This window comes from Gadus macrocephalus, chromosome 1 (genome assembly GCF_031168955.1).
Source record: "Gadus macrocephalus chromosome 1, ASM3116895v1".
NCBI lineage: Eukaryota > Metazoa > Chordata > Actinopteri > Gadiformes > Gadidae > Gadus > Gadus macrocephalus.
Genome location: NC_082382.1, coordinates 18,100,339 through 18,117,747, shown reverse-complemented (window position 1 = coordinate 18,117,747; position 17,409 = coordinate 18,100,339). Strand labels below are relative to the sequence as shown.

The following is a 17,409-nucleotide window of genomic DNA, read 5'->3' as shown; positions in this document are numbered from 1 at the left end:
TACTCGGCCCCAGTTAGTATGTTCTGTCTCTGTTTGTATTTTCCCTGACCCATCTCTAAAGACATGCATTTCAGCGGACTGAACATGGGGCATGCTATTGTAAATAGCATTTTAGGATGCTGGGGGAACTTAGCAAGTTAGGGCACCCAATGAATATTCAACATATTATTTAACTGAACATTTCAACATCATCACACATTTCTGTTTTCAGTTTTAGTAGAATAAGACCTTGTTTTGTTCCCCCAGACCTAATGGCCCCAAATTACCAGAACATCCCATTAATATTGTCTGCATATGTAATGATGATGGACTTCATCACATGTCATCCCTTACGTCCAAGAGGACATCCAACCAAATAAGAGGGATCCTATTTTTACTCTCTTCTTACCCCAGGCCCTCTAATGCTCAGTGGCGTTAGTGCCACCCGCGTCAACAAGGTTGCTAGCCAGCTGTGGTGGACAGCCTTAAATTGCACTTTTTTAGATGTTTCATATAATACAAACATTGTGCCAAATGCATCGCAAGCTGAAGCCACCATCACGCTGTCCACTTTTACTCCTGTGAAAAATCGGCCGATGAATAGGCGCTTCAGATCACCACGTAGCAAACAAAATGCATCTTGCATGGTTGATCTGTGATGCTCGATCGACAAAATGGCGACATTGATCCGAGAGGTGTCCCATGGAGGTCCCATGCTCTGTGGGCGTGTGAGACTGTCTGTTCTCGCAGTAATCGTCTGTGAAAAACAAGTTAGCGATGCTTTGATTGCCCATAGCACGCCAGAGAAAAGCACAAAAATACCCCAGCATAAGAAATTCGCTATGATTAGAAGGCTGGCCTTTTGATCAAAATCATGGACTTGTTTTCGTGGTTTGGTTGCGTGGGATTCTTGTGTGGAAAATGTGTTTTTTTCAAAATCACGTCTATGTTAAGTAACCGTCCAATGTTACAAAGTACATACAGAACTAGAAAAGACACATGTACTTTTATATAAAAAAATATACCGCAGTATTGTATGGGCATCGGCCATTTTTACATGCACTGGGTCAAAATGGCCGATGCCCTACACTACTGCACTACACTACTGCATATAGGAATTATAATATTTTGCCTAATCTTACCACCGAAATATACTAAGAACTTTAAAGATCTCACATTGTTTTTCATGTATTACTGAAACTAACCCTGGCTTTAAGGTGGATGGTGCATCAACATTAAGCGATTCAAGCTGCTTCCGTAGCTCCACAAGTTATTTGTCATCAATAATGTTCGGTGTACAGCGCAATTAGCTAAAAAGCATCGGAAAGAAGCTGAATTTATGCACCATCTCTGTATCCAATGCTGACTCATAATCTTGATTACTGGGGTTGGGCCATGGTGGCCAAATCCCCAACTGCCCCCCACTTCTCTCCAGCGGCCATTTAAATGTATGAGAATCTTTCTCTTCAACGGAGATTAGCGTTTGAGCAAACGTTTATGTTTCACTTGCTTTCGGAGGGAGAAGCGTAAAAACGAAACACTGGACAATGTTGCACTATAATTCACTCTGACCAAGTATGAAATATCCCAGTCAACATGTTAAATAAATGAATAGATGGGATTGAAGTCATTGCTAACACTGTTAACCAGTATGGTTTCTCAATGAGCCAAGGTTGATTCTCTGGGTTTTAGGGTCATTAAGGCCAGTTTATTAATCAGCCAAGTGTTATGTGCTTGGCAAGCGATATGAAATAGATTTATTACTCAAGTAAGCAAAGGTTTATCAGGAACAAAATGCATCTACAACCAGTGCGAAAAGGTGGCAGCGAATGGCCAGGAATCGATCGTTGACACGATAAAGTGATGGTTAGGGAGTTCTACTCCCAATCAATATATACTGGGTTCCATACCCAATGTAGGTACCCTTAAGAAAGCTGTTGGCCTCCAACCCCTAATGACCCCAATCTGAATCAGAAATGTAAGTCTCTTTAGTTATAGGCATCTAAGAAACGACTAACTAGGGAACAGTAAACGCCACACCAATATGTGAAATCTTCCTGACTGTAATTCCTGGGCTGTTCCACGTTCTGGCTTTTCTCTTGTGCCACTACAAGCTACGTGGAAGCACGTCTTTTTGTGTCAGCGATTAGACCCATCGACCCCCACAGGACTGGCTGTATACTGACTGCCAGAGGGGGCGGGGTTGGGGTCGAGGGGGGAGGGGGGGGGGGTGGATAGGGCCAACAGGGGCCATCAGATCTGCAGTCTTCATGGGTCTGGTCATTCACATTGATTAAGTGAAACCAATGGTCGCGGCATGTGTAAAGTGGCGGTGCTACTTTGATAAGAAGCCTTTCTCTTTGGCCTTTTCAAAGATGAGTTTGCTTGAGGAAGGGGGGGGTCATGTCAATTGGGTGGTAGAGGGACTAGGAATGGGGTGGGTGAGGTAGCTGCGGTGTACAACTCGAGTGTGTTTAAAGTCACATCATATCTTATGGTTATTAAGAATTTAACACAACATTATCTTCTTGATTGTGAAATAGCTTCTCCACACCTGTTATCTTTTTGAATCTGAGGTTCTATCTCTTTTGTGTTTGGTTTATTGAGTGGAAAAGCAGATGTTTTTTTTATTCTTAGAGATGGAAGATGCTGGTCTAATAATTAATATGACACCCTTGAAATCATGATAATCTGCTGCTAAATAATAACTGGCGATAATTTGAGGAATGTTCAAATGATACATGAATGGTTTTCTGTAGAAGTCACTGTACAAGCTGCATTTTTCATAAATCGTACATTGTATTATGAGTTTACAAGGGGCCTAATTAGCATGAGAGAAAATAATTAAACTTGATTCTCAGATTGGTCGAAGCTTGTTTGCTTCTTGTGTGCAATTCAAAGAGACACTTATGTTTTGTAAAACCTCTATCAATTCTTCCCATGTGGTAAATTTCAAATTACATGTCAATTATATGTTATTAGTTTAATTTTGATAGGCTGGGAATTGTGTAAATGGGTTCAAAACATAAGAATCTCAATCGCCCTTTTTCACTCTTTTCACAGCATTTATAATTGAGATATAACGTGTGACATCTTTTTACACTCAAGTGCCCTTCTTCGCTATAACCTACTCATTTCGACAAGCTTTGGTGCAGGTTGAATCTGGTTTGAACATAAGAATCCCCTTTCTTCCGTGCAACGACACAATTCAATTTGTATAATCTACCTAACAATTTTTTTTTGTAGTGTACCTATTTATCAAGAAATTATCATTAACACCTAAATAGTTGTTCAATTAAAAAGTCTTAAAATAGTTCAAGTAACACTTTTAAGTAAGCTGTGAATGTAATTATTTTTTCTACGGGAAATAACAGATGGAAGGTCACACAGATTGTTCATCGTCAACATCCGATCTGGGGAGATGAGGATGATGATGATGATCTGCCTCATCATTCTGTTCAACTCAAGATCTGGTCACCAGCAGATGAGAATGAGCGCTGGCCCATTCTCACTACCCTTCCACTCCTCCTCAGGGGAGAAGGGGAGGAGAGGAGGGGGAGAGAGAAGAGAAGAAGAAGAGAAGGGGGAGGAGAGGGCGTTGGATGGAGAGGGAGGAGGAGGAGGAGGAGGAGAGAAGAGAAGGAGAAGAAGGAGAAGAACAGAAGGGGGAGGAGAGGTTCTGGGATGGAGGTGGAGGAGGAGGAGATATAAGAGAAGGAGAAGAAAAAGAGAAGGGGGAGAGGGTGTGGGGATTTAGGAGGAGGAGGAGGGAATGAGGAGAGGAGGAGAGAAGAAGAAGATAAGGCAGAGAGGGGTGAGGGGGAGGAGAGAGTGTGGGATGGATGAAGAGGAGGAGGATGAGGAGAGAGAATGAGGAGAGGTGAAGGATAAGGAGGTGGTTTATGAATAAAATGATATAATGGGTTGAAGGAGGAGAAGGGAGGAGGAAGAAAAGGATGTTAAACAGAGGACAGAGAGGAGAGGAGGATGAGGAGAATAAGTGGTGGAGATGGAGGTGATTAGGATAAGAGGGAAGAGGAGGAGGAGGAGGAGGAGGGTGAGTAAGGAAGATGTTAGGAAGACGATTTTCAGCGCAGAAACATTCACACAGATACCGCTATATACAAACCTAGATACAATCATCCTAAAATGCCCTAGACCAGTGTTTAAAGATCTTTATCTAAGCAGCAACTCGTATTGTACAGTCCTGTTTCCAGCATTTATAAACGGTGGTTTAGTGTGGATTTCACAACAGAAGAACGAGGCTCTGCATTGATTCAACCCCATCTTAACCAATCTGGATTTCAAAAGGCTCCCAAATGGACCCATGACCAACTCATCCACTTGTACAGAAAATGCAAATTACAACTAAACGTCTCCTATTGAGGAGCTATTCAGTTCAAAGGGAAGTGCAGCTACTTGTTACAAATATTGAGATTTTGGTAAGTTGTTCATCATCTCATAGGGTCCTAGATTCTGACACTCAATTTGGCCTATGATATATTAGGCATCTTTTCCCATCGAGGGTTGAAGATCGAGTCTTGCTTCGGCACCCCTAAATCATAAACATAAATAAATAATAAAATAACCTTTCCTCCATAAGTCCCTATGTTCCTTCCTTGTATTCGACTCTCATCCGTCATGTATATCGGAGCACTTATAATGGGTAGGCCAGGCCTTACACTCCGTCGGGTGGAGAGGGGAGACAGCGTGGACGCACAGGTGGATAACAAAGTGATTTAGCGGAGGTCGTGGTGGTTTTCACATCACAAACATTCCAACCTCTGGCTGGGTGTGATGAATGGCGGCGCGGTGTCAACGAGACGCCGCGGTGATTTAGCGCCACTAACCGCTTCCAGCTGTAGCGCCGCCGCGCCGCGCGACACCGCGTGCTAACGACGCGGCCTCCCCCGATCCCCGGTCGGAACACACGCACGCGCACACACAGACACAAACGCATGCACGCACGTACACACACACACACACACACACACACACACACACACACACACACACACACACACACACACACACACACACACACACACACACACACACACAGTTCCTTCATCACTTTCCTCCTCTTCCTCACCGCCATCCGACTTCCTTCTGGATTTACCAAAAAAACACAATGATTTATCTTTATATTTCTTCGGCATTCTCTGACAGTGGTAGTCCGTACACTGAACTCCCAGCCCGTTGGTAGTAAATATTAAGATGGTGCCACTTAAGCCTTTTGGAGAGTATATTGTTGTAAGCTCTAGTAATTAATTTATGTTTGTTACCATTTTCCTCTTTAAAAATACAAACTTCTTGGCGGAATATAGCTTTTAACATTACACCTCTGTGACCACGGATTGGTTTGAATATTGTTAAAAGTGTTAATCGCCAGTCTTTCTGTTTTTTCTTGGCATTGTCCGTAAATGCATTTGAGTAAAATAACGATTGCATGGTCAAAAGGATGGGAACCAATATATATATCTGTTGTATGTTGTCCTCGTGAATTGTATTAACCCCCCAAAGAAAATATGATGGTAGCATGCCTTGCCTTCAATTCGGCTACCCCATGACCGGATCTATATTATTGATCTATACACACTTATAAGAAAATAATCCTCTCCTAAAAGTAGCCTGCAACAAGGCGTATGGGCGCTGTTGTTGATAAGGAAAAGTAGGTCAGAGATGATGTGACTGGAGCCGAACAGGTTATCCTGGCCCCCGGGCGGTGGTAGCCTACGTGACGAAACCACCACCACTACCTAGGCACGCGGGCCTGTGGAGTTCACGCGCCTCACCTTTTGGCCCGCCTGCCTACATCTTATGGTGCGAGCGCATTGCGTGCTGTAAAACAGATGCACACCTCCTGCAAAGGCCTCATAACACGGCCACCACCATATTATAGTGGTCCTGGGTTCGAATCCAAAGGTCCACAGAACACAATATAGCTTTAGTTGATCACGATTTCCTAGGCCCTATTGACAGGTCGCTTTGGGTGATTGGCTACATTAGACATTTTTTCGCTTAAAAACAGAACAGGAACATTATCCCAATAAAATACAAAAGTGTCTACTTTTAGCACTTCCTTTGAGTTAAACAAATACATATTTCTGAATTGGCCACACTATACCAAAAATAAATGTATCATATTATAGATGTCTTGTTATATCCCAAGTGGATTGATTGAAATTATTACCATAATATAATCATACATTTTGGGGGGAGTTTTTACTTTCCAGTGGACCATCAACGAAGGCCTATGGTCATATTCCCAGAATTATTTTGGGGAAATGTTAAAATATGTGTCCTTCTCACATAAGAATCACTCTTGTTCTGTAGAGAAAGCTGTAGGCCCTTAAATGGACAGATTAAGCCGAAACCTTGGGCTATAACCTAATTAAAATGTGTCTGCAATACGGATGCTGTGGGAGAGGAAACTGTTTAAAGTGCGCGCAAAACGTGTTCCTCCCCAAAAGCTTCTCCGCACGTAAAATGCGCACGCAAAAAGGCTTCATTTTGGAGGGGTGGGGGCCGGGTGATGCGTTCACTTGGCCAAGGAGAGTTCTTCCCCTCATGAATAACACAAAACCCCCAGGAGCCAATCAGTGCGCGCGACACGGCGGCCTCCTCCTCCTCCTCCTCCTCCCTCTCCTGGATGTGCCCAAACTTCCCCTCCTCTCCAACTCCTGTGCTGCTACGAGCGGACCTGTCACACTCAACTATCTCGGGACATTTTTTTTTGTCCACGAGAAAATGTGGTGAAGAATCAGGTGACCACTTCTTCACCCACTCGAGATCGTATCGGAGCGCCCCCCCCCCCCCCCCCCTACCCCCTACCCAGCGCTCAACGCACCCACCCACCCAGCCTTTACATCCGACACGCACGGCTGCTTGTTTGCATTTCAGCTTTTTCTGACCCTCGGTCCAGACGCGTTCGTGTCCAATAATTTGGTTCTCTTCTTCCTACTTTTCGGAGTGACTTTTTTGGTCGACATTTTTTTATTTATGTTGGTTGGGATGCACGTTTGATAGATAACTTTTCGCTTCGTTGGACTTCGAGTTCGGGTTTTTGTTCGTTTTGTCTATTCAAAACCCTTGAAGAAGAAAGGTGCTGGGGAAACTGACATTGGCCCCTGCGTGCTGGCCGGTGTTTAAACGATAGCATGTCGTGTTTACCAGGAACGGTGCAGCGGATGATGCGTCCCGCGCCTGGACAGAACTACCCGCGGACGGGCTTTCCTCTGGAAGGTAGGAGGGCCGTCCGGAGTCGGTCCGAAGGCCTCGAGTTTCGAGCCCGGCTTCACACATTTTCGAAATGTTTTTAATTCGGTATATATTTTTAAAAGGAAACGCTCATATTAGATTATTTTTTTGCATATAATAAATTGTGTAAATACATATTAGCCTAAATCAATCGTTGGGATATAATGTGGCTTTATGTTTATAAGCACTGGACTGCACACTTCGTGCTCAAGTGGCCTTTATATATCAACCCACAAATCACCATATTCAGGATTACCTGAAGTGGCGTTGACATGAAAATATAATACACAGAGCAAAACAAATGGATTAGGATCGGCGTGGGGTTGAATAATAGGCTACAAGAAGCCGCTTATGTCCGGATGGGTTCAGAGCTCTACTGATCAGTTCCTTTAGGTTTAGAAGTATTTTATAAATGTCCTTAACTAAACAACAAATTACATTTTCGAATATAAATTACTATAATAATATAACATAAAGCAGGTCGGTTTTATAAAGGTCTATTTACAAAGGCCTTATTTAACTTAATATATGAAAAAAAAGTACAAGCCTAAAATAAATCCAATTAGGCCAATCTTTTTAATGATTAGAATAATTCTATAATTGAAGAGTCTGTGCACATATAGGCCTAAAAACCAACACTTCAAAATCACTTGGTCCACTTGGAGTTAATTATGCTTTATGAAGTTATGAGTGATAATATCTCAACCATTAAGTTTCCTGGGGTGTTGACAACCAACACGTTATAGAGACGCATTCCTAGCGTGGCGCAAACATCTCTACCAGCATTAGGTGGCATGGAGACTAAAGTGTGTTGCCGACACGGTGCCAACGGGTGTTCACTTACTATGGGCCCTGTGTGTGTGTGTGTGTGTGTGTGTGTGTGTGTGTGTGTGTGTGTGTGTGTGTGTGTGTGTGTGTGTGTGTGTGTGTGTGTGTGTGTGTGTGTGTGTGTGTGTGTGTGTGTGTGTGTGTGTGTGTGTGTGTGTGTGTGTGCGTGCGTGCGTGCGTGCGTGCGTGCGTGCGTCTAATTGTGTGTATGTGTGCGTTCATGTGTGTGCGCGCGTGCGCAGTCTCAACACCCCTGGGTCAGGGTCGAGTGAACCAGCTCGGCGGGGTGTTCATCAATGGCCGGCCGCTGCCCAACCACATCCGCCACAAGATAGTGGAGATGGCCCACCACGGAATCCGGCCCTGCGTCATCTCCAGGCAGCTCCGCGTGTCGCACGGCTGCGTGTCCAAGATCCTGTGTCGCTACCAGGAGACGGGATCCATCCGGCCGGGGGCCATAGGGGGTAGCAAGCCCAGGGTAAGAATCAATAGCTTACCTATAATGTATTTATGATCATTTATAAAATATTGGCTTTATCAATATTATTATAATAAGTGTATCAATATTATTAGCATTCAATTATTGGTTGTCTAATGCTTATTTAATACAATTATAGTTATTATTGTTCCCATGAATGTGACCTTTCATGCATTTCAATAGGCCTAAAAATATGAAATAGGCCTATTATTTACATATTTTCCAAAAGAAATTCTCACGGTAATCTTATTGTAGGCTATTCTGTGTAGCCTATTTATCTTTATATATCACTTTGTCCTCTGGGCTCCAACAGCAAGTGGCGACCCCGGACGTTGAGAAGCGGATCGAGGAGTACAAGCGGGACAACCCGGGCATGTTCAGCTGGGAGATCCGGGACAAGCTTCTGAAGGACGGGGTGTGCGACCGGAGCTCGGTCCCTTCAGGTGAGGCTTCCTCTGGTAAGCTATCGTTCTTTAAATACCCCCTTATTTTCCCTTTAGCGATAGTGGAGATGATGATGATGATGATGATGATGATGATGATGATGATGATGATGATGATGATGATGATGATGATGATGATGATGATGATGATGATGATGATGATAATAATAATAATAATAATAATAATAATAATAATAATAATAATAATAATAATAATAAACAAAACAGGCCTAGGCTATAGACAAATCTTTTGACCAAACTCAAAAATGGAAGAGTCAAATGTCCCACCTGATGAGGTCAGAACTTTTCTTGATGAGGCCCCACGTTACTGACGACATAATTAGGACAATTCGGTTTATTATTATTTTTCAGTGAGTTCAATAAGTCGAGTGCTACGGGCTCGATTTGGGAAGAAAGAAGACGAAGACGAGTGTGATAAAAAAGAGGAGGACGGAGAGAAGAAAACTAAACATAGCATCGACGGCATTCTAGGCGACAAAGGTAGGGAACCCACATGGCCCCCGGCCCGCGGGGGGCCTGTTGTGTGTACGGGGGCGCTGCTGTGTTTAAATCAGCTGTGAAATTACTATATTGCAAATGAGAAATGGTGACCTTTTTATTTGGGGGGGGGGGGGGGGGGGGGGGGGTTGGGGGGGATTCGTCTTCTATAGCTGTGATGATGCAGCTATGCCTACCCCCTGGTCCGGGTTCTTGCTCCATCGGTGGTGTTTTTTTTATTTATTTAGTCGACCCTTCTTCCATGATAAGCCTCGGTCCCACAGGAGACCCCGGCCTGCTTCATTATTTATCGCGAGCTTTGATGTCGAGCAACTACGGCAATTTGCTCAACAACGTCTCGCGGCTCCGGTTAAACTATCCCTTGGAACCGGAGGGACAGTGGACCCACGGAAACCATCAGTCGGCTGTCAATTACCGACAGCTGCTGACAAGCTCAGGGTCACTTGTTAGAACCATGCAGACACGGAGAGGGTGATAGGAGAACGATTTCTGTGTTTTGGCTTTAATCAACGGAAGTGAATGGATGCAGCGTTCTGCGTTTTAGATGTTTTAAAATGTGTTGTAGACCTATTCCAGTCTGGATTTTTTTTTTGGACAAAGTCAAGTTGGCAAAGGGTGGTTATGTATAAAAGCAATGTCTAAAGATAACTGGAAGGCCAGGAGAAAGATTAGAATAAACGGCCTTATAAAACACTTTTGTTTGTTCCCTAAAGCGAGGCTATTTATGTTGACCAGACTTATTGAGTCCTTTAAGATCCCGTTCGTTAATCCGCTGTCCAGGTACTATGGAAGCATATTTCTTTATTTTTCATGTCTCTGTAACAAATTCAACCAACGAAAACGGTGTAGGCCTATTTTAGAGAATGGGATTTATTTGTCGTTTGTGTGTTAAGGATAAAAGTAGGTCTACTTCCAGCTCTCTATTTTAACGTTTCTGACCAGACTTTCCAGAATTTATTTTACATTTAAATTGCGGTGGGAGAATCCGTAGGCCTGCATGTTTCCGATTTTTTTAAACCACCACTGTACTTAATTCAGAAAGTGACATGTAGGCCTCCTCACGGCTGTGCGGGGCACCAGCCGTCCCCTTTTCTTAACATTCCTCAGAGAGGGTCTCTGGGCGCTTGTTTCATGTGATCGCCCGGACCGGCTCTTAATAACGTTAAGACTTATTACAGCTGCTAATGAAACCGGTGTCTGCTCGGAGAGGGCTTGTAATAGCTCCCAGCCATGGTGGGAAACCGATTTATCCCCTATCAGCGCTCACTCTCACACGTTCGAGCACATACGTTGTGTTGAAGGGGTTTAAGGCAGATTAAAATGAGCCCTTTATTTCTCCCCACTTTCATCTCTAAAACGGCTCACTTGGCTGCTGCTGCACCCCGGGGCGCAGAGCTGGATGACGTTAGGGGGGAACCGGCACCCTTGTTGTTTAGATCGTAGGCCTATATATATTTTGTTTATTTGATTATTTCTGTTTTATGAAAGCAGGCCGTATGAATCTATTTGTTGTTTTTTCATCGTGGGCAGAGTAGACCTAATCTTAGCAGTATGGTGATGCGTGTTTTATGCGGGAACATTGATGGTTCTGAGGGTTGTCGTATAGCAGCTTGGCTTAGACACGCTGGCAGTTAAGGGTCCAACACGAGGGCCTGGTGGAGATGACTCTATACAAGTTACACTGCTGCTTTTGGTGCTTTTGGAAATGGAATACAAAATACGGGCCCATCAGCCGAGGGAAATACTCTTGATAATATGTATGGCGCTCAGAAGTGTGCATAAAATGATGTTCGAGAAAAGGTTACGCAACAGGCCTCGGCATACGCATCTGTTCCACGTGCATGTTTGTTTGTCATCTCAAATTATATAGGAAGCGCTCAAAGCTTTTATAAACGTGTATGGATAGACAAGAAGAGACCGTAAACACGTCGACATTAGGAATAGAGTCTTTCTATTTACAATGGAAGTCCATCAAGGACCTGAGAGAATGAGGTGGATCGTCTGATCCAAACGACCCGTGCGGGGTGAGGGTGGCGTTGAGGGGGGAGCAGGTGGGACGCAATTAAGCGGAAGCAGACAAGATGTTACATACAAATTAGACTTATTAAATATATCTGAATAGAGAAACGAAACCGAAGTCAATGTTGATTCAGTTATAGAGCCAACTGTAAAGTTTAGGATCTGAAAAAACAGGCCCAGACAACTGTCAATTGGAGAAAGCAATTTCTAAAATAAATGGGTTTCTTTTATAGTAAAGTATTCGCATATTTACTCTTATTCTCATTATGATTATACAGCACTTCAAAATAAGGAGAACACGTGGGATGGACTCTATTTGATACAACGAATGCACTAATTCAAACAGGCCTGGCGTGGCGGATGAAGTGAGGTGATGTTCAGGTGTGTCAGGTCTACTCGGGACAGGTCCCTCGTGGTACGAGAGGAGCCATATCCTTCTGGGCTCTCCAGCAGTGTGGAGTTAGAACGAGGGATGAGCAAATGTTTGATCCAGATAACACAGTCATCAACCAGCCAATCAATTTGGATTAACCTTCCCTTCCCGGCTCGCGTTGCGTCCCACAAAACAATGATAGGCCTATCCTTATAACGACGGCCTGTAATATTATTAACAACATTACTAAAACTGAACTGAAAATCATTACTAGCCCATTATTATTATTATTATTAGCCTATTATTGTTATTATTATTATTGTTATTATTATTATTATTATTATTATTATTATTATTGTAATTGTTATTATTAGGCCTATTATTATTATTATTATTATTTTGTATTGTTCACATTATTATTATCATTATTATTGTTGTTATTACTACATATGCAGGCTACTCCACATATATGATTTAAATTTCAATCATGTGTTTAAAACCTTTTAAATATTCTGGTATTATTATTATTATTGTTATTATTAGTATAATGAATATTATTTATTTGCTATTATTATTACTACTATTCGTATTATTATTGCTGTTACCTATGAATATCTAAGAATCAAATAATATAATAATTATTATTAAATTCTACAGTTAAGGCCGAGTTAAAACACGAAAGTCGAAATGTTGATTCCGAATGGAGAATAGCTACAACATTTCATTTGTTTTATTTCGTGTCAATTTATAAAGAAACGTCAAGTTAAGCCTCGCGGAGTCGAGTCGAATATTAATGCGCAATTATAGGCACACCCCGCAGCCGTGGTGACCCCCTCACCCGGGGTTGGAAAGAGGATTTAGCGTTTGTGTTTCAGAACATTTAAGAGAAGAAGATGAGTGGGGTGGTGGTGGGGGGGAGATGGGGGGCGGTGGGGGGTTGGTGACGAAACGCTGGAGCAGAGAGAGGAAATTGAGAAGCTTAGAGCCTTTGATCCGTGCGTGCGTTTGCTTATCAGAAACATTTGCAACGACACCGCCACACAATGGCAGTTCATCATATTAGTGGCTGGCAGCGCGAGTGTCTTTTAATTAAAATGTGTCCTCCGCGCGCGCGGGACAGCAGCAGCCATAGAGGCAGACCGCATCCCGCCATAAGAGGTGCCAACTCTGTATCTCTATATTGCAATGTGTGGCGGGTCTGCTCGTTCTCCTTCTGGAACATGTCAAGCTACATCACAGGTGTATACACACGGAGACACACACGTAACCACGAGCGCACACACACACACACACAAACAAACACACACACACACACACACACACACACACACACACACACACACACACACACACACACACACACACACACACACACACACACACACACACACACTCTCACACGTACACACACACACACACACACCCATACACACACGCACAGACACACGCATACACACACGCAAATAAACTCTAATCCTACTCAAAACTTTAAAGTATAGTGACTCCTCCCTGCATCATACTGTGCCCCCCACACCTGTCCAAATGTGAAGGACTATTAGAATTGAATCATTTATTATTTATTTGCTATAAAAAAAATGTATATTTTTATTTACATAGTGATGTCTAAAATACTAAAATATGTTTATGCTGACATACAACTTTATTTAAATGGTATGTTGAAGTCTACTTTGGGCACCTAATTTGGTCCCAGGTATGCAGCTTTTGATGTTTTTTTAATTAATTTGGCAAGGCATCCCATTTTAACATTACAGTACAGCAATATCTTTTTTTGAAAAATCAACACGATGGCAATGTTTGTATTCGCTAAACTGGGAAGAGGGTGTTGTGTGAGGTGTTGAAAGGGAGAAAGCCCCCATACTTCTGTTCCACAGACTGCTAAATGTAACCAAATACCCCCAAACTCTCCTCTCCTCCCCTCCCCTCCTCTCCTCTCTTCTGTTCTCCTCTCCTCTCCTTTCCTCTCCTCTCCTCTCCTCCCCTATACTCATCTCTCTGCTCCTCTCCTCTCCTCTCCTCCCCCTCTGCTCCTCTCCTCCTCTCTCCCCTCTCCTCTCCTCTCCTTCCCTCCTCTCCTCTCCTCTCCTCTCCTCTCCTCTCCTCTCCTCTCCTCTCCTCTCCTCTCCTCTCCTCTCCTCTCCTGCCCTCCCCTGCTCTCCTCTCCTCTCCTCCTCACTTCTGCTCTCCTCTCCTCTCCTCTCCTCTCCTCTCCTCTCCTCTCCTCTCCTCTCCTCTCCTCTCCTCTCCCCTCGTCTCCCCTCGTCTCCTCTCCTCTCCTCTCCTCTCCTCTCCTCTCCTCTCCTCTCCTCTCCTCTCCTCTAATCCTACTTTCATTCGCTGACAAATGCCAAGAATCTGGCCTGGCAGGCCAGCGGGGGGCTGATCAGGGAACAAAAGAGGGACCAGTTCACAGAGAGGGACATGCAGGGGCCAGCCCGGGCCCCAGACCCCAGGGGCTGGGGCCCAATCCAGGCAGATCTGGAACTTGCAGGTCCAGAATCTGGACAATAGGGATGGCTTTGACAAGTGATATGACAACACAAATAGTTTTCATGTGACCCGCTGTTGATCTCTGCATGTTCTTTTAATTGAGACTCTTATTGGCGAGAGAGTGGGTGTGCGTGTGAGAATGTGTGTGTGTGTGCAGTTTGTGTGTGTGTGTGTGTGTGTGTGTGTGTGTGTGTGTGTGTGTGTGTGTGTGTGTGTGTGTGTGTGTGTGTGTGTGTGTGTGTGTGTGTGTGAGAGAGAGAGAGAATGAGAGAGAATGGGTGAGTCAGTGGTTGTTTGTGGGAAAGTCATTGTGTTAGTGTGTGTGTGTGTGTGTGTGTCTCAGAGAGTGGCAGACGGACACGACAGCGACAGGCATTAAGACAGTCAGGGATAGTAAGAGGGCGAGAGGAGAGAGTGTGTGTCAGAGAGAGAGAGAGAGAGAGAGAGAGAGAGAGAGAGAGAGAGAGAGAGAGAGAGAGAGAGAGAGAGAGAGAGAGAGAAAGAGAGAGAGAGGAGAGAGAGAGAGAGAGAGAGAGAGAGAGAGAGAGAGATGAGAGAGAGAAAGAGAGAGAGAGAGAAGAGAGAGAGAGAGAGAGAGAGATACAGGGAGGGAGAGAGAAAGAGAGAGGGAAGAGAGAGAGAGAGAGAAAGAGACAGAGAGAGAGAGAGAGAGAAGAGAGAGAGAGAGAGAGAGAGAGAGAGAGAGAGAGATCACGTTTGGAAACCCATTTGCACATATTGCATTCTCGCTCTACAACATGGGAGCGAGTCACAGGGAAGACGTTCCTCCAGAGCAGTGAGTGGAGAGAGAGGCTGTTGAGCCCACTCCATACGCCGTGTCTGTCTGCTTTGTAGTCCCTGTGGCGCTGGGGTCTGGCAGCGTACGCCCGCCTAAGGCTCCGTCATGGTTCCACGTCGACGCAACGCAAGGGAGTATACGGACCCATTACGTCCTTGCGTCCACCACAAGGGCCTGACGTGCGCCGCCCAACGAATGAAGCCTTGTGTCGAGGCGACGCTGCAGCTAGGGCTGTGATTGGTCCGCTCACTAAAACCCGACGCAGAACCAATGCAGGCTCACGACGGCGTCGAAGCGACTGCGTGGTCATTGCGTTGCGGAAGAGGTCACATTAAACACCAGCCTTTCATCCAATGCGTGGTAACCACGTCGACGTGGGTAGACGTGTGTGACTGGGTCTAGTTGCTGGAGCTTCCCAAGGTGTTCAAATACTTTGGCCTTCAGTTTGATAGAAAAAGGTTACGCCCAAATAAGGCATTGAACTAACTGCCAAATATGTGGGCTGTTATTTGTTGCAAAATAATAGAGTAGAGATAATAAGGAGAGAGGAGAGCATGTATTCAATGACCCTGAGATTAACTTTTGTTGAAAAACCGTCGGCTAAACAATGTTACAATATATATATATACATTTCAACAAAAAAATGTATCATTGTCTTCACTCTATGCAGCAACGTTTTATTTGAACAGCAGAAGAGACATTACATCGAGGTAACATGAGGAAGACGAGGACATGGTAGAAGACGCAGGGTGTATGTTAAGCTGCTATAGTGATTGTCAGTCTGTTTGACTGACTAGAATAGAGGGAAACTTAAATCCACTTCAAACTTGAAGACAAATCGCAGATTAATTAATTGTTAATAAAAGTAATTGTGAAAGTTTTAAATTAAATGATCAGTTCAGTGTGAGAATGCAGTTCACTCCATTCGGGACATGAATTAAATCATTACAGTGTATTGAATGACCAGCCAGTAGACCAAAAGACCCAATGGGACAACAGCGACCATTGAATTATTCCTCTTTTGTATTCCCTGAGACACATATATAGTGTTAGGGTGTTTGACTCCCAGCTGAAAGCTTCCGGTTTTGAACCCAGATCTCCCTTTATGCATCCCTGAGCAAGATCTATAAACCCTACCTGCTCATTAATTACACCATCGAAAAAAATCAAGTATGTTTCTTTTAATCAATGAAGTGTAAAATGCAAATAGCAAAATAGTCACTATAGCTGTATTGCATGATGCATAATGCAATAATGCATTAATTCTGTTGTTAAGATCCAAGCACAGATATAAATGAGGGACAGTTTTGACTTTTATTTACACAATCCTATTTGTTTCTTTTCCTGGAAGGTTCTCCCTGCCTGTCTGTGAGCTGATGACTTACACTCTCGGTATTCTCTATGAATTTGTCGAGAAATTGAATCCCATTTACCAAAATGCAACCATGGGATGTAATTGGCTGGGAAATGACCATAAATATACAGATTACTGGGCCGTAACGGCTCCGGGAGTTAGCGTTCACGCTGCTGAAAGGTATGAAAGTGGATTATTGGTCATTGCATTAAAATAAATTGAGCCACACTGTATTTAACATGGTATCAGGTCATAATGGGACATTCTGTATATCTCACAAGCTAAATGCAGATTCTTTTTGGAGGCTCATTCTAATGCGATAGACTTTATTTAATCATATAGAGATTACAATAAATTAATTGGTGACAACCCAGATATACCTAATCAAAGCATTATGTCTGTATTTTACAAGCTTGTTGCTGACCTCAAAGCAGCTGGTCAGTTAAATACAAATATATTTAAACTTGAGTTTCGCTACACTTGATAGAAGCAAATCTTTTAATATCACACATTATTTTAGGGCAATTTACTGAAAGGAACAAATCTTACTGTATTTTTACTGCTTATCATATAATATATTTTATCATTATATTCTACAAAAATGCATTGGATTTATGGGATTCATTTAGCCAATGCAATAGTTTTAAGTCTCCATCTCTGTAACATAAACATTATTCACTTAAAAAATACTTTGAAAATTGGCAAATTGGTTTAAAAAAAAAACGTTTGGTTAGAAAGGGGTAAATTAATGTTAATATATTTTAAATTATTCATTTTGATCTAAATCATTAAACATATTTACCACTAACGACAGGTTCTTGTCATGAAGATGAAGGTATCTTTAATGTG

At 43.2% G+C, this 17,409-nt stretch overlaps 1 protein-coding gene across 1 annotated transcript in view; it reads left to right on the top strand.

Moving 5' to 3' along the window:
- The first annotated feature begins 6,145 nt into the window (after nucleotides 1-6,145).
- The window catches only part of LOC132460529 (paired box protein Pax-7-like), a 35,316-nt gene continuing 24,052 nt past the window's right edge, over nucleotides 6,146-17,409 (top strand). Inside the window, exons 1-4 of the mRNA XM_060055341.1 lie at nucleotides 6,146-7,224; nucleotides 8,310-8,545; nucleotides 8,859-8,988; nucleotides 9,361-9,565. Coding sequence (XP_059911324.1) covers nucleotides 7,140-7,224; nucleotides 8,310-8,545; nucleotides 8,859-8,988; nucleotides 9,361-9,565 — 656 coding nt within the window. The 5' untranslated portion in view covers nucleotides 6,146-7,139. The remainder of the gene's footprint in view (nucleotides 7,225-8,309; nucleotides 8,546-8,858; nucleotides 8,989-9,360; nucleotides 9,566-17,409) is intronic.